Raw genomic sequence first — 26,381 nt, 5'->3', positions numbered from 1 at the left:
ATGTATACCTGTGGTGGATTCATTTTGATATGTGGCAAAACCAATACAATATTGTAAAGTTAAAAAATAAAATAAAATAAAAAATTAAAAAAAAAACCAGAAACAGTTCACACAGTAAATATGTCTTATATTTGGCAAATGTTTGATGACCTGCTGTGTGCATGTGTTTGAACTTAAAAATTAAAAAAAAAAAAAGCAGAATTATGTCTGTTATTAAAATATATGGAACATACCGGGAAAGTCTCAGAAACCTGGAAATTGCGGTTTTTCAGTGCTAGAATTTGTGTGGGCTGGAAGACTGGGTAGAGAGACATGGTTGAATATCTTGAGGTGCTGTACCCTGATACCACATTTTGTTCTCCTTGATGTAACTTTCTTTAAACATCCTGAGCTTTAAAGTTTTAAAATGTTCTTTGTTTTAGTATTCAGGTATTTAAAAGTTTTGTAACTGGGGGAGAAACTATATGACAAACCTCAGTTCAGTTCAGTTCAGTTGCTCAGTTGTGTCCGACTCTTCGCGACCCCGTGAATCGCAGCACGCCAGGCCTCCCTGTCCATCACCAACTCCTGGTGTTCACCCAGACTCACGTCCATCGAGTCAGTGATGCTATCCAGCCATCTCATCCTCTGTCGTCCCCTTCTCCTCCTGCCCCCAATCCCTCCCAGCATCAGAGTCTTTTCCAGTGCGTCAACTCTTCGCATGAGGTGGCCAAAGCACTGGAGTTTCAGCTTCAGCATCATCCCCTCCAAAGAAATCCCAGGGCTGATCTCCTTCAAAATGGACTGGTTGGATCTCCTTGAAGTCCAAGGGACTCTCAAGAGTCTTCTCCAACACCACAGTTCAAAAGCATCAATTCTTCGGCACTCAGCCTTCTTCACAGTCCAACTCTCACATCCATACATGACCACAGGAAAAACCATAGCCTTGACTAGACGAACCTTTGTTGGCAAAGTAATGTCTCTGCTTTTGAATATGCTATCTAGGTTGGTCATAACTTTCCTTCCAAGGAGTAAGCATCTTTTAATTTCATGGCTGCAGTCACCATCTGCAGTGATGTTGGAGCCCAGAAAAATAAAGTCTGACACTGTTTCCACTGTTTCCCCATCTATTTCCCATGAAGTGATGGGACTGGATGCCATGATCTTCGTTTTCTGAATGTTGAGCTTTAAGCCAACTTTTTCATTCTCCACTTTGACCTTCATCAAGAGGCTTTGTAGTTCCTCTTCACTTTCTGCCATAAGGGTGGTGTCATCTGCATATCTGAGGTTATTGATATTTCTCCCGGCAATCTTGATTCCAGCTTGTGTTTCTTCCAGTCCAGCGTTTCTCATGATGTACTCTGCATATCAGTTAAATAAGCAGGGTGATAATATACAGCTTTGATGTACTCCTTTTCCTATTTGGAACCAGTCTGGTGTTCCATGTCCAGTTCTAACTGTTGCTTTCTGACTTTCGTACAGATTTCTCAAGAGGCAGGTCAGGTGGTCTGGTATTCCCATCTCTTTCAGAATTTTCCACAGTTTATTGTGATGCACACAGTCAAAGGCTTTGGCATAGTCAATAAAGCAGAAATAGATGTTTTTCTGGAGCTCTCTTGCTTTTTTGATGATCCAGCAGATGTTGGCAATTTGATCTCTGGTTCCTATGCCTTTTCTAAAACCAGCTTGAACATCAGGAAGTTCACGGTTCACGTATTGCTGAAGCCTGGCTTGGAGAATTTTGAGCATTACTTTACTAGCATGTGAGATGAGTGCAATTGTGCGGTAGTTTGAGCATTCTTTGGCATTGCCTTTCTTTGGGATAACATATTAAAAAGCAGAGACATTATTTTATTACTGACAAAGGTCTGTATCGTCAAAGTTGTGGTTTTTCCTGTAGTCATGTATGGATGTGAGAGTTGGACCATAAAGAAAGCTGTGTGGAACAATTGATGCTTTTGAACTGTTGGAGAAGACTCTTGGGAATCCCTTGGACAGCACGGAGATCAAACCAGTTTATCATAAAGGAAATCAGTCCTGAATACTCATTGGAAGGACAGATGCTGAAGCTGAAACTTCAGTACTTTGGCCACCTGATGCAAAGAGCTGACTCATTGGAAGGGACCCTGATTCTGGGAAAGACTGAAGGGAGGAGAATGGGACGACGGAGGATGAGATGATTGGATGGCATCACCAACTCAATGGGCATGAGTTGAGCAGGCTTTGGGAGTTGGTGATAGATAAGGAGGCTTGGTGTGTTATAGTCCATGGGGTTGCAAAGAGTCAGACACAACTGAGAGACTGAACTGAACTGAACTGAGCGACTATAGCACTATTTAAGAAGTCCAAAATTAGCCACTACATTTGGGGAAAATCTTATTCACAGAGCAAGTGAGGATGTGATGAAACAGTGAGCCCTTGTTTATTATTGCTTAGCCACCTGGAGTGGAATTTTGCCAGGCTTTCAGTCCAAATAAAGCAGCCGAGGTTTCCATGGTGTGGGTTTAAATTGAGCGGATTGGTGCCTTGTTTTGAAACTTGGTTGAAAAAAAACGCCAGTAGTGACTGAAGAGTGTTAACAGAAAACTTAAAGATTGTCATCAGTTATGTAATGAATATATGAAATGATGATTAAACATTTGCAATATGTGCTTTTATACATACACACACACACACACACACACGGTCTGATTTGATCCTCCTGCTAATCCTATGATGCATAACTGGAATTCTTATCCCCATTTAACTCAGGAGGAAATAGAGAACATAGCTAATAAGGGGTAGATAGGTTTTGAACTTAAGCTATTTCACTTCTAGACCAGAGTACTTTTACCTGTATGTACTATTGAGGGATTAATTACTACTTTGCAGAATTAATACTTTTCTAGTTACTGGATGTATAGTAGGGGCTAGGGGAAAGTGGTTTAAAAACTATTCTCATCATCTCAAACTCTTTCATCCAGCGTCAGAACCCTTAGGTTCTTTCTCAACTGTTTTAATGTAACTTTTCTTCTTCTTCTTCAGTATCTGGTGTTCCTCAGTGTTCAGGTTGGTCATTTCTCCCCTGCCCACCCCCCACCCCAATTATTTGAGAGGTTTTTCTGCCTTCGCCTAAGAGAGTTACTCAGAAGGGGTTGAGACCAAGAGATAAATTATAATGAAACTTGCTTTGCAAAAAATAATTTTTCCTTTTGGTTTCTGTATTTGCTTCTTCAGAGGGAATAATTCATGTTGTTTTTCACATTGATAGAATTTATTTTCAGCTTTCCTGAGACTTCAGATGATGATTTTGTGTGTTCATGTATTGAATATTTTGCTTCTGCTGATTGTTAACTTTTTTCTTGTTTGTTGAATTCCTTTTTTTTTTTTTTTTTTTTAAGTAAAGAATAGGATTCTGTAAACATCCAGGAAGAATTTTTGAATGTTTGTGAGCTCCTCCCCACCTTTTTGGGACAAAAAAACACTGTGCCTGGATTTTCTGACAATGAATAATTGAAGAAAGTGGTATATTGTTACTTTTAAAATTTTGAGCCCCAGTAGACTACACTGGAAACTAGTTCTGAGACTTCGCTGGTAGTACAGTGGATAAGAATCTGCCTGCCAGTGCAGGGGACATGGGTTCAATTTGTGGTCTGGGAAGATCCCACATACTGAGGGGCAGCTAAGCCTGTGTACCGCAACTGGTGAAGCCCACTCACCACTGGGCCTGTGCTCTGCAGTGAGAAGCCCATGCTCCACCATGAAGAGTAGCTCCCACTGGCTGCAACTGGAGAAAGCCTGTGTGCAGCAACAAAATCCAGCACAACGTAATTAATTAAAAAAAAAAACAAACTAGTTCTGCCTCAGCGTGTTATGAGGCAATCTAAACCTTTCATGAGCTTTAATAGCCTAGTTGGCTTCTTCGTCCAAATCATTGTCCGTTCTTTTCCCTGATTCTACACATTAAAGGTTGGTCTGGGCTATTTGACTAAAAACCAGTAATCCTTTGTCAATAAGCCAAGTCCTAATTGGGGGATTTATTGCTTTCTAATGTAGTCCTTTTTTTGTTGTTGTTTTTGTTTTAATTTTGTTTTGGGAACACACACACATGCAAAAGAAAAATACACAAAGAGAGCCATTTTTGTTCAGTATAATGTTTCTTCTCTCTAGCAGTCTGCATTCTGTTTTCTTAGGCTGGACGTTATACTTTCTTCCCAAATGCTTACTGTCCCTTAGTTATAGTTCTACCATAAAATGAGTTTTCAAATTTCTCTTACCTTCAGCACTCAAAATGTTGTCCAATGTATACCTAACAAGTATCATGTAATAGGAAAGGGTGCGTGCGTGTGTGCTGAGCTGCTTCAGTTGTGTCCGACTCTTTGCAACCCTATGGACCGATTCCGCCAGGCTCCCCTGTCAGTGGGGTTCTCCAGGCAAACATACTGGAGTGGATTGCCATGCCCTCCTCCAGGGGATCTTCCTGACCCAGGGACAGAACCTGCCTCTCTTAAGTCTCCTGCGTTGGCAGGTGGGTTCTTTGCCATTAGTGTCACTGGGAAGCCTGATAGGAAGGGTGCTGCTCTTAAATTCCCCAAACCAGGCTTTTATATGATTCTTTCTTCTTATCCTTTAGCCTGTGTTGTTTTTTCTTTGACTGTTGCTTGAAAGTTACATAGTATTAATTTAGAACAATGGCCAAGTTGGACTCTTTCATCATGTTTGCAAAGTAATACAGGACTAAAAACTTCTGAGTGACTGAAGAGGTTCCATACTGAGAAGTATGAATGACTTTATGTCATTGAACACCATGGCCAACAATATAAAACTGATGTAGTCTACAGAAATCTTATGTTTTTTTAAAGTGTCAGTTCTTTACTACAGTAATCAAGAGGGAGAATCACCTTACTTATTTATGCCTGCAGTGTGGGGCATGTGGGATCTTAGTTCCTCAACCAGGGATCAGACCTGTGCCACCTGCAGAAGCACAGAGTCCTGACCACTGGAGTGCCAGGGTATTCCCAGAAGTACTCCTTTTTAAGATAGCAACTTTAGTGAGATATAATTTGGTGGTAAAAACCGTATCCATTAGCACTTACTGTCCTCCCCCTCAGCTGTAGGCATCCGCTAGTCTGCTTCTCACCTGTATGGATTTACTCTTACCTCTGTGGATTTACCTCTGTCTGGACTCATGCATGTGACTGGGACCATATGACCTTTGCGACTGTCTTCTTTCATTTAGCGTCAGGGTTTCACAGCTCATCCATGTGGTAGCACATAACTACTTCATTTCATGTCCGAAACATATTCCACTATGGATATACCATATTTTGTTGGCACATTCATTGGATGACGGATGTTTTGTTTTCTTCCCACTTTCGGTTATGAATTTACTGCTGTGAGCATGCATGTTCAATTTTTGTGCGGAGGTGTGTTTTCAGTTCTTGGTCGTATACCTAGGAATGAAATTTGGGTTATGTGGCAGCTCTGTGTTTAACCTTTTGAGGAACTGTCAAGTTGTTTTCCAGTGCAGCTATGCATTTCACTTTCTGCCAGCAGCGGCTGAGGGGTCCAGTGTCTTCATATCCTCATCAGCATTTTGTTTTTATTATAGCCATTCCAGTGGATATGAAGTACATAGCTTACTGTGTTTTGATTTGCATCTCACTGATAATTAATATAAAATTCTGTTTTTAAAATTTGTTTTTTATTGTAATGGTAATAAAAGGGTATTATTGAAATTAAGAAAAAAACTTATTAAGAAAATATGTATCATCCATAGTTTAACATACAGAGGCAGTCACTGTTAGCATTCTGATATGTTTGTTTTGAGTTTTTATTTTTATTTTATTTTTGTGGCCACACTGTCTGGCTTGTGGGATCACAGTTCTCCAACCAGAGATTGCACACGCATGCTCAGCAGTTAAAGTGTGGACTGCCAAGGAATTCCCAAGTCTTTATTTATTTATTTATTTTTCCAAGTCTTTATTTTTTAAAGTGTTTTTATATATTGTTTTTCAAGGGATCGTATTGAACACTTAGCATTAATATTGCCTGTCCCATGTCATTGAATTTTTTAAAAAAACCTTGAGTATAAAGATGCTACTATTTATTTAGAGTCTATTGTGTTTCAGATACTAAATGTTTTAAACAGGTGTTCTAATAAAGTCTTTATGTCAACTCTGTAGGTTAAGTACCATCATTACCACCGTTTTAAAGATGAGGAGATGGGCCTTGGGTTAAATGCTTGCTCAAGGTCACCCAAGTACTAAGTGGTATTCAGTGATTGTGTAATAGTTTTGTACTTTACAACCATGCCTTTTTTTGGTGGACTTTTTATTTTTTTCCCCACTCTTTTAAATAATAGTGACTATCCTAGGTGAATCTTTATCTGATTTTGGATCTCTTGTTAGGATAATCAACAAGTATTGATTGAACAAGTATTGATTGAACAACAAGTAATTAAATAGAATTATTGATCAAAGAGTATGAATGCTTTCTGAGAAAAATTTCTGCTGTTTCTAAAGCACTAAATTGACCAATTTCCCTGTCTTTTGAGAACTGTTTCTGTTCCACAAGAACTTTAGTCTTGAGCTGGGTTTGTATGAAGTTTCTAGTTTAGAGAACATGTGAGTTTAGTTTTGTAAATACTTTTAATACTTTGAATCAGAATTGAGGTGGTATCTTATTCTTCATATGTATGAATCTTGATGTAAAGTAAAAATTTTATGTAAAAATAAGAACCACTCTACATATTTCTTTCTTGGAAATTATCTTCGGTTTGGACACCTTGAAACCACTAGCAGCAATTATTATTAAATGTGAGACTATTGATTTAATATATGTGATACAAACTAGAATTTTGGAGCCAGTTTGTTCTTGTAGATGAGATAGAGTATGGAATCATAGATTTTTAGACCTTTTATAGTTTGAATGGGCCTAGAGACCATTTCAATTTATGGATTTATTTCAATTGAGGTAACATTGGATATTGAGTGCATACCCTTCAGTGGCTTGTGTTGTTTTTCGGTAAGTCCGGCATCTTTATCATGACACACAGGGCCATGTTCAGTTTGGCTTCTGCAGCCTCTCTAGCCTTCTCTCCCCTCCTTCTTGCTCACTTCAGGGCAGCCACCTTGGCCTTCCTCAGATTGCTAAGCCCCTTCTTGCCACAGAGCCTTCAGAGGCTGCTTCCTCTGCTGTGAGGTTTCCTCCACCATCATGTGGAGGTCTCGGCTTGATTGTCACTTCCTCAGGGAGGTTTCTCCAGGTAGCACCCCACCCATTCTAGACCTAACCAGCTTTCCTGTAATATACACTTGTGACATTCTGTGCTTTTCTTTTTTGCCACTCTTTTCACCATATAGGTGGTTGTGTTATTGCTGTATAGTTTGATATCTTATTACTCCCCTGGAGTGTAAGTTCTAGGATGGCAAGAACTGTTTCACCCATGTTGATGGGTTGTGTTTTTTTCTTTTTGTTATGTGCAGGAGCTTTTAAGTTTGATGTTATTTTGTCTAATCTTGCTTTTGTTGCCTGTGCTTTTTTAGCATCATGTCTAAGAAATCACTGCTCATTCCAGTATCATGAAGTTTTTCCTCTATATTTCCTTCTAGGAGTTTTATACTTTCTGGTCTTACATTTAGATCTTTACTCCATTTTGAACTTAATTTATGAATATGGTATAAGGGTCCATCTTCATTGTGTTGCATGTGGACATTGAGATTTTCCAACACCTTTTGTTGAAGAGACTGGCCTTTAAGTATAAATGAGGGTTTATTTCTGGGCTTTCTATTCTGTTTTATTAGTCTGTGTGTCTGTCATTATGCCAGTACCATACTGTTTCTTTTTTCTTTCTTCTTCTTGTTTTTTTGGTCATGCTGAATGACTTGCAGGACCTTAGTTCCCCAACCAGGAATCAAACCCATGCCCCCTGCAGTGGAAGCATGGAGTCCTAGTCACTGGACTGCCAAGGAATTCCCTAGTACGTACTGTTTTGATTACTGTATCTTTGTAGTAGGTTTTGAAATCAAGAAGTATAAGGCTTCCACCTTTGTTTTTCTCAAGATTGTTTGAACTATCATGGACCTTTGAGATTCCTTGTGAATTTTAGGGTAATGTTTTTTGTTTCTGCAGGAAAAAAAAAAGCCATTGAAATTTTGACAGAGATTGCATTGAATCTGTGGTAAATGCTTTGGATAGTGTGGGCATTTTAATCGTGTTAAGTCTTTCAGGCCACAAGCATAGGATGTCTTTCCACTTATTTATGTCATCTTTAATTTCTTTGAGTACTGTTTTCTAATTTTCTGTATACAAGTCTTTTTATCTCTTTGGTTCAGTTTACTCCCGAGTATTTTTGATGCTATTACAAATCAGATTGTTTTTTTAATTTTCTTTTCAGATTGTCATTGCTTCTTTCTTTTCAATTTGGATGCCTTTTATTTGCATTTCTTGCCTAATCTCTGTGCCTGGGATTTTCAGAACTATGTTGAACAGAAGTGGTGAGAGTGGGCATCCTTATCTTGTTCTTGATCTTAGAGGAAAAGCATGCAGTTTTTCACCTTGAAGTATGATGTTAGTTGTGGACTTTTCCTGTATGATCTGATTTTGTGCCTTTTTTTTTAAAGGTGTAAATGCCATCATTTAATACACTTTTACCTTTGAGTGTTCTTAAACTAAAGAATAGTATTGACAGATTAGAATATAGAGAAGTAATAAGCCAAACAAGCAACTTATTTAAAATTAAGTAAGACAGTGAGCACTTGCACTTGCATCAAAAAGCCACTATTTATTTCCTGGGAAAGCTAATTTATGGAGAATTTGCTTGGTTTCTGATCCTATTGCAGTCTGACTTTATACACAGACTTCTTGGCTGTCTTGAAAGTAACTAACTAGTGACCAGTCAGTTGCAAAACCAGCAACTGTCTTTTCTTAAATAACTCTTTCTTAAGTTCTCTGTAGCGTTTGGCACTGCAGTAGCCCCTCCTTGTCTGTAGTTTCTCTTTCCGTGGTTTCGGTTGCCTGTTGTCAACTGTGGTCTGAAAATATTAAATAGAAAACTCCAGAAATAAAGAATTCATAAATCATTGTGTGTTCTTCTGAGTAGTGCGATGAAATCGCACCTTTTTGCTCCATCCTTCCCAGGGCGTGAATCGTCCCTTGTCCTGTATGTGCCACCTGTTAGTTAATATCCATCTGGGTTATCAAATTGACTGTCATGGTATTACAGTGAACACATGAGAATGTGTTCAAGTAACCCCCCCCCCCTGTTTTTTTTTTTTTTTTGGCCATGTCACATAACTTGCAGGATTTTAGTTCCATGACCAGGAATTGAACCACAGCCACAGCAGTGAAAGCTCCAAGTCCTAACCAGTGAACAACCAGAGAATTACCAAGTAACTCTTATTTACTTAAAAATGGACCCCAAGCACAAGAGTGGTGATGCTGGCAAGTCAGATAGGCCAAAGAGAAGCTTTAAAGTGCTTCCTTTAAGAGAAAAGGTGAAACTTCTCTACTTAATAAGGAAAGAAAACCTGCTGACATTGCTAATATGTTTGGTAAGAATGAATCTTTTATCCGTGAAATTGTGAAGAAGGAAAAAGAAATACTGCTAGTTTTCCTGTTGCATCTCAAAACTGCAAAAGTCATGGCCAAGTACACGATAAGTGCTTAAAGATGGAAAAGGCATTAACATTTGTACAGGGAGATATTTTGAGAAAGAGAGAGACCACATTCATATAACATTTATTACAATATGTTGTTTATGATTTTTCTTTTTATTATTATTGTTGTTAATCTTCTATTATGCCTAATTTGTAAATTAAACTGTATCATAGACTTGTATGTATAGGAAAAAAACACATGCGGTTTCAGATGTCCACTGGAGGTCTTGGAACTTACCCCTCATGGATAACAGGGGAGACTGCTGGGTTGGTCAGACCGTCTTCTTGTTTGCTCACTCAGTTTTTGTCTTTGTGGTTCTCCTGTCACTTTGATTGTTCTTCCAGTCATCATAATTCCTTATCCTTCTCTCTCTTTGTAAATGTGCAGATCCTCTGAGGTTCTGTTTTGATTCCCTCTCTTTTCTCACTTTGAGTTTCCTCTCAGTGATCTCATTGAGCGTTGTGGCTTCAGTCCTCGTCGGCATGCAGTTGATTCACAAATCTGCCTTTCCTCTTAGGTTACAGTTCCTCCTTTGATTGTCTTCAGACGACACAAATATCTCACCAGAACTGCAGGTTGAAGATGCACATGCTTGAACACTTTCTCTCTGCCCTGTTTGTGTCCCCTTCATCCTGTGGCTGTTCCGCAGACGTGGTTGGTGTGCGCTCCTGCTGAGCCCTTGCTCATGCAGTCTCCTTTCCTATCCTTTGCAATACTGTTCCTTGTACTGTTTCACCGTGCTTTGAGGTCTGCCCCAAATACCGTCTTTTCTGCCAAGTACTGATCTGGCCTGTAGGTGACCTGGCTGTTCTTTGCTCTAAAACGGGGTGTTTCCTAAGGCTATTTATTTATTGAAATTATAAAGCTCTTTGTGATTTCTGTCTGTGTTTGCTTTTCTAGCCATAAATCTGGCCACTCCCTCTCAGGAAGTCTTAATTCACCACATGATCCACATAGAATCACTTCTTGTTCCTCGGAGCAGAGCTTTTTGCTTCCATGCATATGTCATTTCCCCCGGTGGCGTGTCTTCCACTTAGTGCTTTTTAGGGCTGTGGGTGTTTAGAGTTGATAAACTGGCCTTTGAGACTAGTCCTGTAGAGAACTCTTCCATCATACAAATAGAGTCCTTCGTCTGCTGAGTTCTACAAGCCGTTGGGCATAGAAAAAAGGGATAGAATGTAAGCTTTGAACTCCAGTCTTGATATTTACTAGTCATGTAAACTTGGTACCCAATTTTCCTGAACATGTTTCCTGATCTGTAAAATGAGGATATTTAACCTTTATGGGGCCAACACAAAGTTTAAATGAGAAACTGCATATAAAATGCCAAGTATATGCTAAGTCCTCAATAAATGGTGTTAAAGAAAAAAAAAATGAAAAGGAAAGAAAAAAGAGAAGCAGAAGCTGTTACTTTCCCTTCGTGGGGTCATTTGTGTATACTGGGGGCATGGGAAACTGTGTCAGACCAAGACTGGGTGCCGAAGGCAGAGCACAAAGGATATCTTCTTACTCTTGGGAAACTGGTTTGCCAACCACAAAGAGAAACTTCTTCCTGCAGCTAACTAGCAACTTCTTCCTTATGTTATACACACTTTGTTCATCTCTCTCTCTAAACAGAATTGCTTTGCTCGTGTTGTCCTGTTACCCACTCTGCCTCCTCCCATTCTCCATACTGTCCCTGGCCTTAAAATGCAGGCTGTGTATGTTGCTCCCTCCCACTCCTCCAAGTCAGATAAATCCTAATTCTTTACCCTGAACTATATATTCGGCTCTTCGTGATCTGGTCTTCACTCTCTCTAGCCTAGTCTTTCACCATGCCGCATACAGTGGGCATTTGTTTGTGTTTTTTTTTTCCTGACTGTCCAGTATCTGAATTCCTTTCTTGTGTATGGAAGGAGGACAGGACCTGTCTCATACCTCACATATTGAGAAGTTTAGATACTCATCTTCCCTCTTTCCTGGTAGCTCGGGCATAGAAATGTGACCCAGTGTGACTCTGAAGCTGCAGTGAGTGACATGGAGGCTCGAGGACTGGATCAGTGGCAACAGCGATGGCCTCACGTCATACTGACCGTGGTGTCTCCCCCTGCTGGTACCACGAGCAGTTTCAACTGCAGTTCTGACTGCCTAGCCTGGATTGTTACTGGCTTAGTTTCAAGAGTCTAGATTTTTTAGCCTTTGTGTTAGATCTTTGAGGTTACCCATTGCTTTTCCAGTACATTTTCTTATCTGTTTAAAGGAACTCAAGATAGTTTCTGTGGTTTGCACTTATGAGCAGCCTGACTTATACCACCCGCAGTACCAAGTAGCCCATTCACATTCATCTTCTGCAGTTCTTCCACACTGACCATGGTTGTTTCCACCTCTGGGCTTTTTCACGTTCTGTTCTACCGGTAACAGTCTTTACCCTGTTTTCAAACTGTTTGACTCTTGATGGTTCTTTGGGCCTCAGCTCTATCACTTTTCTGGAAACCTTTCCCCAGTTCTTAAGATTGGGTTGTTAGCCCCTCAGTGTTCCCACAGAAGCCTCTGTTTACATCTGTGTAATACTTACCACATTATATTGTAACTGTCTTGGCATTCCTTGGAGACAAGGGCTAGCAGTATTGAGTTGGCCAAAAAGTTCGTTAGGGTTTTTCTTCAAGCTCTTATGGGAAAACTCGAACAAACTTTTTGTCCAACCCAGTATATTCAGTATCTCTGTGATGGCCCTGGCAGATAATGACTACTGTCTACATTTTATCGGTTGAATGAGTAAAAACTATTGAATCATACACTGTGTTATGTTAAGATTTGTCTGTTTGCATGTCTGTTTTTCATAATAAACTGTGACTGTTCTAAGAGCAGGGACCAAGTTATTCTTCATCTTTATATCATTCATTTTTAAAAAACTGTTTGTTTGTTTCTTTATTTGGCCGTGCTGGATCTTTAGTTGTGACATGTGGGATGTAATTCCCTGACCAGGGATCAAACCCAGGCCCCCTGCATTGGGAGCACGGAGTCTTCGCCACTTGACCACTAGAATAGTTCCTTTATATCCTTATGTAGCTTAGTAGTTGGCTTATTTGTGCATGTGTGCCGAGACATCTCAGTCATGTCCGATTCTTTTCGATCCCATGGACTGTAGCCCACCAGGTTCCTCTGTCCATGGAATTCTCCAGGCAAGAGTACTGGAGTGGGTTACCATTCCCTTTTCCAGGGGAGCTTCCTGACCTGGAAATCGAACCCAGGTCTCCTTCATTGCAGGCAGATTCCTTACCATCTGAGCTACCAGGGAAGCGAACCAGTAGACCCTGAGGGAATGTTGAACGCATGATTGAATGACCGAGTGGCAGAGCTGTCTTTTTAGAATTTCAGTTAAATAGTTTTTCCCAAGAGAAAGTATCTTCTTTGACCATATAGGTAAAAATGATATCCGCATGTGGCTCATATTGAATAACTGACATTCTCAACTCCTATACCAAGATTGGTAGTCTGTTTAGAAGATAATATCTATACATGAAAAAATTACTTGACAAGCTAGTATTTCATGTGGCACGTGAGTCATATGAGCAGGTGTTACTTCAGCGTCAGGCTCAATAGAACATTCTTAATTGAACCTTTGAAAGTGTGGTATCTAAGCAGCTCCTTAGGAAATGGCTGTTGGTTAGCTGGATTGATTAAAATGGACGCCTGTAGTAGGCTTTGTCTTTCTGTTTTACTTGGTGTACATGCTACTTATTTTGGACTGATTCACTGGAATTTTTCCTCCTTTCTTTTTAGGTCCAAGACAACTTTGACAAGATTGAGTTCAATAGGATGTGTTGGACCCTCTGTGTCAAAAAAAATCTCACAAAGAATCCCCTGTTCATTACGGAAGAAGATGCATTTAAAATATGGGTTATTTTCAACTTTTTATCTGAGGACAAGTACCCACTAATTATTGTGCCAGAAGAGGTAAGGTGTGGCTCTGGGACGTTTTATGTGACTATCTTAGCATCTAATAGATCTAACTTGGAAGTATCTGTGTTAGTTCAGTGTAGATATGGAAGGAGGTCCTGTGCTAGTTTTTTGGATCAGAGGCAAAAAAGCGTGGATCCAAAAAAGTCCCAGACTTAGTAATTTGAGGTCATGCAGTAACTCTGGATATTTACAGGTAGGGTGGGGCTTTTCCTCTTTAAGCTGTTCTAATTATAGACAAATCCATTCTCACATTAAAGGAGTCTTTTTTCAGTATAAGTCACAACATAATTTTCTGCCTACGTAGATGTTGGCAAACCATAAGAACTAGCTGAAGGATACTATATGGGAAACACACAGGATCCAGAATGGTATTCCCAAGGCTCATTTATGTGAGGAAATACTACTCCTGTGTCAAAGTCAAGGATGGAGACTATTTTTAAACCATACTTTACAAAAGAAATTAAAAAGGACATTTGCTTGTTTTGTTGTGGATTCTTTTCCCTGAGCTTCCAAAGGTGGGGAGAGGAGCAGGGAATGCAAGAGTAAGGCTCTGTGCTGTCTTATTGCCCTAAAAATGATACATATAATATATGCTTATTACAGTTGTAAATTTAGAAAAGACTAATAATATCAGATTAATCAACTGTAGTCTTCCCCTTAAAAAAAGTCATCTGTAATCCTCTAACATTGGACAGTGTTATTTAACCTCTTGAATTTTAATTTCCTCATCTATAAATCGGAGAAGGCAATGACAACCCATTCCAGTACTCTTGGCTGGAAAATCCCATGGACAGAGGAACCTGGTAGGCTGCAGTCAATGGGGTCGCAGAGAATCAAACACAACTGAGTGACTTCATTTTCACTTTCATGCAATGGAGAAGGAAATGGCAACCCACTCCAGTGTTCTTGCCTGGAGAATCCCAGGGATGGTGGAGTCTGGTGGGCTGCCATCTATGGGGTCGCACAGAGTTGGACAAGACTGAAGCGACTTAGCAGCAGCAGCAGCAGCAGCATCTATAAAATAGAGCTCTTAAAAATGTTTATTCTAAGAGTTGTGAGGCTTCATATTTAAAGAACTTAGTTCAGTAAGTGAAACAAGTCAGAGAAAGATGGATACATATGATTTCATGCATATGTGAAATATAAACAAAATAATTAACCAAACCAAACAAAAACATGTAGATGCAGGGAACAGAGTAGTGGTTATCAGAGGGGTAGTGGGGGTAGGGCTGGTAAAATGAATAAAGAGGGTCAACTGTATTGTGATGGATGGAAACTAAATTTTTGGTGGCGAGAACACTGTAGTGCATTTAGACGTAGAAATACAATGTTGTATATAAGAAACTTATGTAATGTTATAAACCAGTGTTACCTCAATTAAAAAATCTAAAATTAAAAAAATAATAATTGTGACTAGGGGAAAAAATAAAGGAGTTAGCTCAGTGCCTAGCATGTGATACGTATTCAGTAAATATGTTAGGTCCTGTGACTAATATTATTGCATACATTTTTGCACACTAGTCTGCTTCTTTCTTTCCACAGTGTCAGCAGTGGAATTCTAAGTCCTAAAAAATGCATACTTTTAGGGTATTAGATAAACGAAGCAGAACTGCCCCTTCAGAAAGGCTATACCAATTTGTATACCCACCACTAGTGATCAAGCATGCCCATTATTATCCAGTCTGTCAGCATGGAGTTTGGTCTGCGATTTATTTCTGTGATTCATGTTCATGTTAGGAAAATCTGTTTAAAAGTCTATACCGCAATATTTTTTCAAATCAGCAAGTATTTATTGACTGGCAACAATAAATGAGGCAATAAGAGGAATCTGAAGTGAAAAAGATGACTTCCTGCCTTCAAGAAATGTGCAGTCTGCTCAAGGAAAAGAAAGTCAAGTGTAATTCAAAGCAAAATAGACAACCTGTTATAAGAGAGAACAAATACCATGTAACTACAGAGAAGGGAAAGATTTATTCCAGTTTGGGAGAAGTCAGGGATCAGGGAAGTCTTTTTAAGAGAGGCAATAGAATGTAGTGGTTAAAAGCAGCATCTTAAACTTTTTCAGTGAAGGCCAGACAGAAAATATTTGAGACTTTGTGGGCTTTCTGGCTGTATTGTCTGTGTTGTAGCTACTCAGCTCTGCTGTTAATAGCATGAAAGCAGCCACAAGACAGTATGTTGCTTCAATAAAACTTTTATTTATAGATGTTGAAATTTGAATTTCATATAATTTTCATGGACCATGAAGTATTATTATACTTTCGATTCCCACCCCTCCCCCGCCCCAACCACTTAAAAATGTGAAAACTGTTCTTAGAGCAAGGGTGTATAAAAACAGGTTGAGAGTCAGATTTGGCTGGTAGGGTAGATTTGACTCATGGGCTGTAATTTGGTGTTCCCTGGTTAAGAGCAGAGATCTGGAGTCAGATGTCTTGGATTTGAATTCTAGCTTTATCACTGCTTACTAGCTGTGTGACCTTGGGCAATTTATTTAATTTTTGCTACAGTTTCCACCACTGTAAACTAAGACTAATGCTACTATCTACCTCCTGCTATTTTTGTGATGATGAAATGAGAAGAACGCCTGGCTCTTAGGAAGTGCTCATTAAGTGTTAGCTGTTATATTTAGGGGGAAATAGCACTTATGCTGGATCTTAAAAGATGGAAGAGTTTTGACTAATGGAAAAAGCCAAGGAGAATACTCCTGGATGGAAGGGACAGAGGGCGAGGTCATGTAAGGCAGGAAAGCAAAGGAAGAGCATGTCTGAAATGAGTGAGGTATCTCACTTGGCGAATTGCCAGTCTTCAAAGCAGCTGGACTTACTGATTTAAGCCAGAAAGGTAATTTAAAAAATGTTGGGTAGCTTATAGAATGGCTATTATGGCTGAAAACCAGATGTGGAGGCTGTGTAGTGAGGAACCACAGGGAAACTGTGTTGTACTGTGGAATATCTCTGGCCCTGCATGCTGCTGCCCAGGAACTCAGATCTTCTTGCAGCTGTTCTTGCTACCACAGAGAGCTTTCTATGCCTACTTCCTAATCACAGGGCATGATGCATCTGATTGTTATGATCTAGGTCAGGTGCCATGAACTAGTTGCAGAGAAGGCTTGAAAAGGGTCCATTTGTGTTTAGCTTCCACATTGGGAATTCCTCAGACATAAGGGGGTTAGCATTGATTTCATCAATGTGCTTGCTAGCTTCTCCCACTCTGGACTGGTCTGTTTACCTGGTCATTCTTTTGGTCATGGTCAAGATTAGACTCTGGGGTCAGTCACTTCAGTGCGCAGCCTACTGGTTTTTTCCAAAGAGTGAGAGTTGAGATATGGAATTTCAGTATGCCCTAGACAACCTCCATTTGTGACCCTAGAGAACAGAAGTACCTGAAACATGTCATTTTGAAGACTACTCATTTAGGGTTTTACTTTGAACTTTCCTCACTAATAAGGTTAATAATGAAATGATACTCCCAACAATAACTATTGCTACTAAGCCCCTGTAGAGATAAAAGTAGATCAGTGATAAGAGCTTTTGTGCACTATTTTTAGTTCATAGAATGAATGAATGACTGATTCATGCCCAGAGCTTAATTATGTGAGGGTTTGGTGGCTGTCACTCTGATCTTTTGTGTGTCTTCACTGGTTTTCATGGTCAGAAAGAGGCAGACCTGCTATATGTAAGCCAAGTTTTACTGGCTTCTGTCAGGGAGCTGGTAGAGAGAGTTATTTTAAAAAATTAATAGCATCCTTTCCCTATAAAACCAGACCACCTTACTTGCCTCCTAAGAAATCTGTATGCAGGTCAAGAAGCAGCTTAGAACTGGACATGGAACAAAAAGATTGGTTCAAAATTGGGAAAGGAGTACGTTAAGGCTGTATGTTGTCACGCTGCTCATTTAACTTATATGTACAGTACGTCATGCAAAATGATGGGCTGAATGAATCACAAGTTAGAATCAAGATTGCAGGGAGAAATATCAATAACCTCAGATATGCAGACACCACCTCCCTTATGGCAGAAAGCAAAGAGGAACTAAAGAGCCTGTTGATGAAAGTGAAAGAGGAGAGTGAAAGAGCTGGCTTAAAGCTCAACACTCAGAAAACTAAGATCATGGCATCCAGTCCTATCACTTCATGGCAAATCGATAAGGAAACAATGGAAACAGTGACAGACTTTATTTTCTTAGGCTCCAAAATACTGCAGGTGGTGACTGCAGCCATGAAATTAAAAGATGCTTGCTCCTTGTAAGAAAAGCTATGACCAACCTAGACAGCATATTAAACAGCAGAGACATTACTTTGCCAACAAAGGTCCATCTAGTCAAAGCTATGGTTTTTCCAATAGTCACGTAAGGATGTGAGAGTTGGACCATAAAGCTGAGTGCCAAAGAACTGATGCTTCTGAACTGTGGTGTTAGAGAAGACTCTTGAGAGTCCCTTGGACAACAGGGAAATAAAACCAGTCAATCCTAAAGGAAATCAGTCCTGAATATTCATTGGAAAGACTGATGCTGAAGCTGAAGCTCCAATACTTTGGCCAGCTGATGTGAAGAACTGACTCATTGGATTAAGACCCTGGTGCTGGGAAAGATTGAAGGCTGGAGAAGGGGACAACAGAGGATAAAATGGTTGGATGGTATCACCAATTCAATGGACATGAGTTTGATCAAGCTCAGGGAGTTGGTGATGGACAGGAAAGCCTGGCGTGCTGTACTCCATGGGGTCACAAAGAGTCGGATACGACTGAGTGACTGAACTGAACTTTCCCTATAAATAGCATCTTTCCCCTGGTAGCTCAGACAGTAAAGAATCTGCCTGCAATGCAGGAGACCTGGGTTTGATCCCTGGGTTGGGAAGATCCCCTGGAGAAATGAATGGCAACCCACTCCAGTATTCTTGCCTGGAGAATTCCATGGATAAAGAAACCTGGTGGGCTATGGTCTATGGGCTCACAGAGAGTTGGACATGACTAAATGACTAACACTTTCACTTTCCCTATAAAATATCTGTTAATTACACAAATGTTAGATTCTTATTCTACTTATTTCTACAAATAAGTATAAAGAACTTTCTTTCTATAGTTCTGTAGTTCTGCCACTGAAAGAAAACCAAGGTTAGCATTTGGAGATACTTTTTATATTTTTTCTATTCATGACTTAAAAAAAAATACAGTGTAATTGTACAATATATAAAATTTTCCCTGCTCTTTTTTTTCAGTTAACATTATGCTGTAAACATGTCATTGAAAATTAATGTAATTTAATAACTAAAAAAGGGAGGGATTAGGTGCTGGGCAATAAAAATGAATGACACATGTCCTTTTTAACTGGAGCATGATGGATGTGCAGGGACAGAGACAACTTTCAGGTCTGGGCAACTGGGAGGAAATACAGTGTAGTTGTTTAAAGCCTTATCTTTCAGATCAGACTGCCTGATTTAAATCCCTGCTTGACCACCTTTTGGCTCTGTGACTGTGAACAGATTACTTAGTCTCCCTGTTTGGGTTTCCCCATCTGGAAAATGGGGATCATTGCTTCCTTCACTGGACACTTGTGAGGACTAAAATAGTTGATGTATGTGAAGCATTGGTGATGAGCTATTTGGGGTGTGATGTATGGTGACGGTTTGGTACAGTTGGCATTGTGAGGGGATCATCCTTGTGGAACTGCCTTGTTTCAACTGGAAGAGTACGTTCAGAGCCGTGAGAGGCCAGGGCTGGAGACAGAGACAGGGAAGCCGTGGGAGTCGGTTAGGTCAGGAAGAAAGAGACGGTGGTGGGAGAAGCGAGGGCCGAGGACAGAACCACGGGTATGTTTCTGTAGCCGGGGGAGGAAGTAGATTTGGTAAAGGAAGTTTAATAGTCTGTCAGGTAGGAGAACTGGGAGAGTGTTGAGTCATGGGTGCCAAAGGAAAAAAAAGTTCTAAGAAGCAGAAAAGTAGTTCCTAGCATTAGGTGCTATAGAAAAATTAGAGGGTGATGAATGAGAAGTTGTCCTTGGATTTAACAATTAGGTTGTCATTGATAAGCAAGGAGAAAGCAAAGTTCACTATAGTGGTGGGAACAGTTTTTCAGTGTTTAATAATAATAATGTAATTGTGCACATATGTTAAAGGGGAAATTAAAACATGTTATGGAATTTTTGTCCATGAAAATTATCTTAATACAGAAACATATGGAAGGGAATAGAATGTTGATAGATGTAGATATGCCAGTGGTATTTTTAAACCTAGCTGCTGCTTGGAAAAATTATGATAATAAAATCTCCATTATTGTCGTTTAAGACATTTTGTAGTTTCATTCTGGATTTTCTTTGGAACTGGAGATGTAGTGGGTCTCTTACCCATGATCTTTTGGTTCTTTCCATCACCAAAATATACATGGTGGACTTGAAAGTGACCTTAGAATTAGAAATTACTTTGTAGGGAGATTTACCGTATTCCTTGAAGCAGCTCTGACTTGATGTGGGAGGACTTGTCATTGGCTTTAAGTCGTCACTGAGTCACAGGCTGTGGAGGGAGCCGTCGGCACCAGCTTCCTGACTGCCCTGCCTAAGACACTCAAAAGATTTCTGCTTTGGGTGGCCTGAAAAACTGGGACTCACAGAAGACTTGAGGTGGGCCATGAGTTTTATTTTTCTGCACCCAGAGCCCAGCCAAGACTCCACAGCTTGCTTGTTTTCCTCTTTGCAGGCTGACAAGAGTGTCTTGCTCCTCTCCTAAACAAGTTAGTCTCATTTGAGAAGGGAACCCCAGGCAGCATACCTTCTCCTGTCAGTTTGGACTTACTCTGTTGTTTTGATGTCCTTAGCTCCCTCACCGTTCTTCTGATTAGAAGTAGAATTAGAGTGAGTTCTACAGATTACTCCTCTGTGGCCAGGAGTACTTGTGTGGGGAAGGAAAGGATCATTAAAACAGATTTGTGTGAAATAGCTTTGTCTGAATGCTGAACCAGCCTCCTAAGGTTTAAAATATGGTCTTGTGTTTATTTAGCTCTTAGCACATCTCCTGGCCTTTGCTCAAGCAATGCAAATTCAAGGTTGCGCATTTTGTGAAAAACAGTGGAGTTATTGCTTAAGGTTCCATTCTCTGTTAGATTTTGCTTCCTTCCTAAGTATTTATTAAAATACTTTTATGGTACTAAGTATTTAAAAAAACTGTATTTGGAACTAGTTTTAGGCTTACAGATTTTAATTAAGTGTGAAAACATACACATTTAAAGTAAAATTGAAGTATAATGTCTTAATTTGTCACGTATGAATTTGATTTGTAATATTACCAGTTGATTTTATGCTTTATAAATTTAAAGTAATCTTTATGTTTCCAATAAGTCATTTATCATAATGATCATTTGCATTTTAAGTCCAAAATGTTTTTAAGTGAGATTTTATTCTCCGCCTTTGATTAATACTGTATTAGACATAAGTAACAGTAGTAGTTATATGAATAACATAAGTGGTATAGATAAATTTGCTTTTGATTCAGATTCCCATCACCCAGAAAGTAGTATCAAGAACATTGAATAAACAAGTGACTTACTTCACTAAAGTCCAGAACTAGCGTGTCCCCATTTGAGATGGTTCCGAAATTTTTGTCAAATGGTTTTCCTGGAAATGTGGGTGTGTGAAGTATAGTTTTTATGTTAGTATTCATTTCCCACTGAGCCGAGAAGAAAACAGGATGTGTCTGTTGCTTATTTGGAAGAATTGCCTTCATGCAGTTAAATCTCAAACCTGAAAGAGTTTTAAGAGATCCTCAGTGAAGTAAAATCTGAATTAAGTCAGTAAAGACCCTCGTTAATGATTACAAGGAAAGAACTTTTAACAAAGAAGTTTCAGAGCCAGAGGCCTCAAAAATCACATGCAGCTTGAAAGTTTATTCTTTGTTATTTTTGGTGCAACTTGCCTTGGAAGGAGGAAGTAAGCTGCTTCCTGAAACTGAATGAGCTCTTAGAATTGGTGCAGGCCACTCAGACTAACACAGCAACACGTGATTTATTATTTAGTATGATCGAATAGTTGAGAATGGGAATGTTTGTCTCTCCTTGGCCCAATATAACAAACTAAGAGGTTCTTAAGTTACTTGGTTGTGAGAAGTATGTGATTGTGTTCAAAGTCAACAGGAAATGAATCTAGATTAGTTACCTGGCGCAGTCACTGGGAATGCAGAGCACAAACTGGGCCCTGATGACAAACTCTGAAGGGCTGGGGAGGGCATGTTCAGAAAGGTTCACGAGGAACCTGGAGAGCTGCCTGTAGAAGAGCTCAGTTTGCTGCAGACAGGAAACACTGTAAAAGACATTCCAATAAACTAGAGGAATTGAAGCTCCAATATACAAGAGGAACTGAGGGGCACAGGGTCATTCCCTGCTGTTTCCTGACTTGCACTAATGGTCAGTCAGATGCACTGTCTTGTCACACCCACTTTTTGTCATCCTGTCCATACATGTGGCCACACCCACAGCCTCACTACTGAAACTTCTAGGAGTGCCTATACAGCTTTTATCCCAAGTTGTGATCAGGCAGCATGGGCCCTCTTTCTGCTGCCTTAGGGAGATTGAATTTCTGTGCATGAGAACGCCTCTGAGTTACTTTACTTTGGTCAATTGTTTATATAATTAAGTTTTTCTTTCTTGTGCCTTATTGCTTTACATTTTTTTTCCCCTTCTCTTTTCTATCCTGTTCTCTCTGTCCCTCTTCCCTTTTTTCTTCTTGATTTCCTTTTTTCTCTTTTTCCACTTCCTGTCCCTGTTACTTCTTTTTAAAGGCCAAGAACTTACCTGGTGGTCAGGTGGTTAAGAACTCTCCTGCCAGTGCAGGGGATATGGGTTCAATCCCTAGCCTGGGAAGGTCCCACATACTGAGGGGACCTAAGCCCACGTGTCACAACCTGCATGGCACAACTACTGAAGGCCATGTGCCCTAGAGCCTGTGCTCTGTAGCGAGAAGCCACCACAGTGAGAAGCCCTCACACTGCAGCTGGAGAGTAGCTCCTGCTTGCTGCAAGTAGAGAAAGCCCATGTGTGGCAACAAAGACTCAGCACAGGCAAAAATAATTTTTTTAAAAAACCAAGAAAATAATATCTGTTAAACTTAACAGCAGATGCACAAGCTTAACAGGTACATCTCCAACAAGAGAAAGGAAAGACCTGAGTGTGTTTTTCTCCAGCGAGTAAACATTTGTTGAACACCCCACTGTATGCTAGATTTAGGGTATTAGATAATCTGCATACTGGAGGAGCTTATAATATCTCATCAAATTACATCAGTAGAGCTCTTCATATTTTTTGACCTTGTGATGTTTTGTGAGTGTGTATTTCTTTGCAAACATGTTTTTCCTATTGTTCACATTCTTTTCCTATTAAAGTATGTTATTTCACAAACAACATTATAACCAAATTGGAATTGCAAAGAAGAGAAAGAAATTAATTCATAATCCTATCTGTAACAAAATTGACTGTAATATTTTTCTCTAGTATTTGTCAGAATATTGACATAATCTTTATGCAGTGGAAATCATAGGTAAATTTAATTTTGCATTCTTCCTCATTCTGTGTTATTTCATGAATGCTTTCTTAAATGTCATTTGAAAGGGTGCAGTACAGAAGGAAGTAGCATTGATTGAGTACCTGTTATGCCAGACATTGTGCACAATGTTCTATTTTTGTCCCATTTTATCCCCATGGGAGTCCTATATGATAAGTTTTATTATACCCATTTCTTTGATGAGAAAATTGAGGTTTAGCTTGGTTTATTTCCGTTTCATTAACTGAGCTCTACTACATCTGTGTACGATGCTGAGTTCTGGAGATTCAAAGATGAGTGGGACATTGTCCCTCCTATAAGGAGTTCAAAAAATCAGCAAGGGGCAGCATTTGAATATAGAGATACTTTCTGTACAGTATACCGAGTTCAGAAGAGGAACACCTGACCTGGGTCAGAGCACTTTAACCAGAGCAGTGCTTCTCAGACTTTAATATGCATAGGGAAGTACCTGGGGTTCTTGTTAAAATGCAGATCCTGATTTGCAGGTCTTTGGTGGGATATAACTGAGTAGAGAAATGGGGAAAGGTAATCTCAACAGGACAGCATGGGGCAAGGCATAGAAGCATGAAAAAGTGTGTTACATGGGTAAACTACTTATAATTTTCCACAGGTGTTGGCTGACTACAGTTTACTGGCTGAATTCAGTGCACAGCCTGGTTTTATGTAGCCCCTGTGCTAAGATAGTTTTTACATTTTTAAAGGGTTGTTAAAAAGGAAAACCCAAAACAAAGAAAAACATATAGCAGAGATGTATAAAGTCTTAAATATTAACTAGCAGCTAGCTCTAGCCCTTTATAGAGCTTGTGTGGGATCAGTGTTGATGGTGGTGTTGGTGGGGTGTAAAATCTGCAGTGAGGCATCGTGGAGAAAATGTTAGAGACAGTACTCGGGGGGTGAGTGACCACAGGGGACACAGAGGAGCTTGCCTTTATCTTTGAGGTGATAGGGAGCCAGGCAGAGTTTAAAGAGGGGAAATGAAAACAGTAGGATTTTGTCACTGATCTTGATGTAAAGGAGTGGGGCATGGTTTGTCGTCCTGGCATGGGTGAATGGTGTTGTTCACAACTGAAATCCATAATTGGAGGAGAAGCCATTTGAAAGGTAGAGATGATTCATTCATATTTGGATATGTTGAGTTTGAGAGAGCACTGTGGGATACCCAGGCTTTCCAGAAGATAAGAGACATCAATTGTAATTCAGTATTACTGCCTCACAGTGGGTTTTTTTTGAACTGTTACTATTTCATTTACATTTTTAAAGTACTTTTCATGTCATGTGCACATCCATTCATTGTGCGCTCATTCATCAGAAAAAAATGGCTATTGGACAGCAGGAGTCTTGTGATCCCTTTCATGCCAACGTTGTGTGTGTGTAGAGCTTTTTGGAGGGATGAGTGCAGTATTTTCTACTATTTTTGTATACAAAGCTATGTGTTTCAGAATTCAATAAACTTTTCTGGCCCAGTCTAGGAGTTCACCATTGTTTGCAACACTGTTAGAATTCTAATGAGAAGCGGCAGCATTAATTTCAAATAATTGGCTTATGTGGAAAATTTATAAATTGGTGACTAACTTGTACATACTTTGAGATGATTATTTAGTGCTTGCATATTGGTTCAGCAAAATGAGTATTCTCATATGTTGAAATCCAACAGAGTAAACGGATCACATCAGTTAGTTAGTGTATGATCATGTCTGTGTGCAGTTTGCTTTTGTTCTTTATACAAATACACTGTTAAGGGTTCCAGATTTTGATTACTTTATTCTAAGTTAGCATAGACTCAGGGGCATTTTATCCATACCCTTCTCCTTGAGGGTGTCAAGATTCTTTAAAGATACACTTGGAACTATAAAAGAATATTTCCTAAATTGACCTTTTAATTTAGTTATTTAGTGTAATAACATAGATACATACTTAAGTTTAAAAGTTTTTTTTTTTTGTTATGCAATAATACTTATTAAATTCTTTTTCTAGATTGAATACCTGCTTAAGAAACTTACAGAAGCTATGGGAGTAAGTTGGCAACAAGAACAATTTGAAAATTATAAAATCAACTTTGATGACAGTAAAGATGGCCTTTCTGCGTGGGAACTGATTGAGCTTGTTGGAAATGGACAGTTCAGCAAAGGCATGGATCGGCAGACTGTGTCCATGGCAATTAACGAGGTTTTCAATGAGCTAATATTAGATGTGCTGAAACAGGTAAGCATCCTGTAACAGTGTTTCTCCTCACCTTTAGAATTTGACATGTTTGAAATAAAAGATTTTTATCACAAAGATGAGCCTAAGTCACTTATATTTTCACACTAATTTAGAACAGGAATAACATTTCTTATTTTCTCAGTCTTGTGTTGGGCTTACATTATAAATAATTACAGTTAAACACTGGGAAGTTACTATTTTGAAAGAACTGTTTATATGATCACATTTCTGAACGTAGTACTTTCGTGTTATGCCTTCATCTATACTCATTCATCTGAAAGATCCCATGGCACGCTCTTCAGTGAAGAAAACAGGTTGTGGAACAGCAGGTGTCTTGTAATCCCTTTCATGCAATGTGATATGTGTGTGTAGAGCTGTCTGGAGGGATGGTGCCAAAATGTTAGGAGTGATCACTGCTGGGTTGTGGGATTTCTATGAATTTTATTTTATTCTTTTTCTTTTCTTATTATTCGACTTACTACTATAATGTTTATATGTGTTAACCTCTCTATAGGATATGTGTAATTTTTATGAAATCAGAAAAATGCCCTTCCTTTTGGGGAAAAGTGCCTTTATGTAATAAAGTTGTGTTTATCATATTAGGTTACAAAGTTTGTATTCTCAGTGCCTGCATAGCATCTGATAATATTTATGGTATACATATGCTGACATACATAGTCTGTTTAATAAACATAATGCAAATAGAATTTATATATTTTGAGTGGATCTTTCAGATGTCTTACATTATTATATTGAATAATAACTCTTACTGGTTGGTCCTTGTTTTGCCCTCTTAGGTAATGATGTTGTTTTTGCTCTTTTCTTCAGATGTAGCCTATCAATAAACTTTAATTGAGGCTTAATTTGTGTAGGTTTTTGGTGCTGTAAGAAGTTAGGAAACATGGTCTCTGAAGAGGATTTCCAGGCCCATTAGGGTGGCAGAATATAGAACTGCAGATGAACAGCCGTATGAGATGGCCTTGGTTTAAATGTCAGGAGCGAGCAAACTGAGCGAGTCATGTGATTAGAACTTAATATAATGATCACGTGATACAGCCAAAATATTATTATATATTTGA

The 26,381-nt window shown here is 39.2% G+C and overlaps 1 protein-coding gene across 4 annotated transcripts in view; it reads left to right on the top strand.

Annotated features, from left to right (window-relative positions):
- SWAP70 (switching B cell complex subunit SWAP70) overlaps positions 1-26,381 on the top strand; it is a 150,975-nt gene that overhangs the window by 102,166 nt on the left and 22,428 nt on the right. For all 4 annotated transcript variants that reach the window (XM_019975353.2, XM_070803689.1, XM_070803690.1 and 1 more), the window contains 2 exons: positions 13,381-13,554; positions 25,075-25,302. In XM_019975353.2, the coding sequence (XP_019830912.1) occupies positions 13,381-13,554; positions 25,075-25,302 (402 nt within the window). The remainder of the gene's footprint in view (positions 1-13,380; positions 13,555-25,074; positions 25,303-26,381) is intronic.

The sequence above is a fragment of the Bos indicus genome, chromosome 15, assembly GCF_029378745.1.
Source record: "Bos indicus isolate NIAB-ARS_2022 breed Sahiwal x Tharparkar chromosome 15, NIAB-ARS_B.indTharparkar_mat_pri_1.0, whole genome shotgun sequence".
NCBI classification, from domain to species: Eukaryota; Metazoa; Chordata; class Mammalia; order Artiodactyla; family Bovidae; genus Bos; species Bos indicus.
Note: the sequence above shows the minus strand (reverse complement) of the source record. Positions and strands in the feature narration are given on the sequence as shown.